The 434-nt window shown below is 63.4% G+C and overlaps 1 protein-coding gene across 1 annotated transcript in view; it reads right to left on the bottom strand.

Moving 5' to 3' along the window:
- Positions 1-184: 184 nt before the first annotated feature.
- The window catches only part of LOC104273208 (U3 small nucleolar RNA-associated protein 14 homolog A-like), a gene marked incomplete at both ends in the record, with an annotated part of 2,390 nt that continues 2,140 nt past the window's right edge, over positions 185-434 (bottom strand). The window contains one exon of the mRNA XM_009868451.1: positions 185-379. Coding sequence (XP_009866753.1) covers positions 185-379 — 195 coding nt within the window. The remainder of the gene's footprint in view (positions 380-434) is intronic.

Raw genomic sequence — 434 nt, 5'->3', positions numbered from 1 at the left:
AGAGGGGGGGTAGGGCTGTCTCCCAGCAGCTCAGAAACTGCCTCCGTCTCACCAGCACCTGCTCATTAAGGCAACAGGTGAGAAACAGTTGCCAAGGAGCAGAAAACAGCCCCCACGGCCCCTTTCCTTCACCGAACGCTGCAGGACACCGGACCTGCACCGCTCAGGGCCGCGAGCTCCTCACCTTGTCCCTTGGGGCTCCCCGCCGCCTTTTTTTTTCTGCTGCCGCGTCTGCCGTCTCTGTGCAAAGTCTTGTAGCAGAGCTTCCTCCTCTGACAGCTCCTCCTCCTCCTCCTCCATCTGCTCCTTGCTCTCAGCAGCATCAGGCACCACGTCGTCACCAGGACCCTCTCGCACCTCAGGCTCCTCGGCCGGGACGCTGGGTTTGCCCAGCATCCAGGGATTAGCTCCGCCGGCAGCCACGGGGGCGGGGG

This window comes from Apaloderma vittatum, unplaced genomic scaffold (genome assembly GCF_000703405.1).
Source record: "Apaloderma vittatum isolate BGI_N311 unplaced genomic scaffold, ASM70340v1 scaffold27764, whole genome shotgun sequence".
Lineage (NCBI taxonomy): Eukaryota > Metazoa > Chordata > Aves > Trogoniformes > Trogonidae > Apaloderma > Apaloderma vittatum.
Note: the sequence above shows the minus strand (reverse complement) of the source record. Positions and strands in the feature narration are given on the sequence as shown.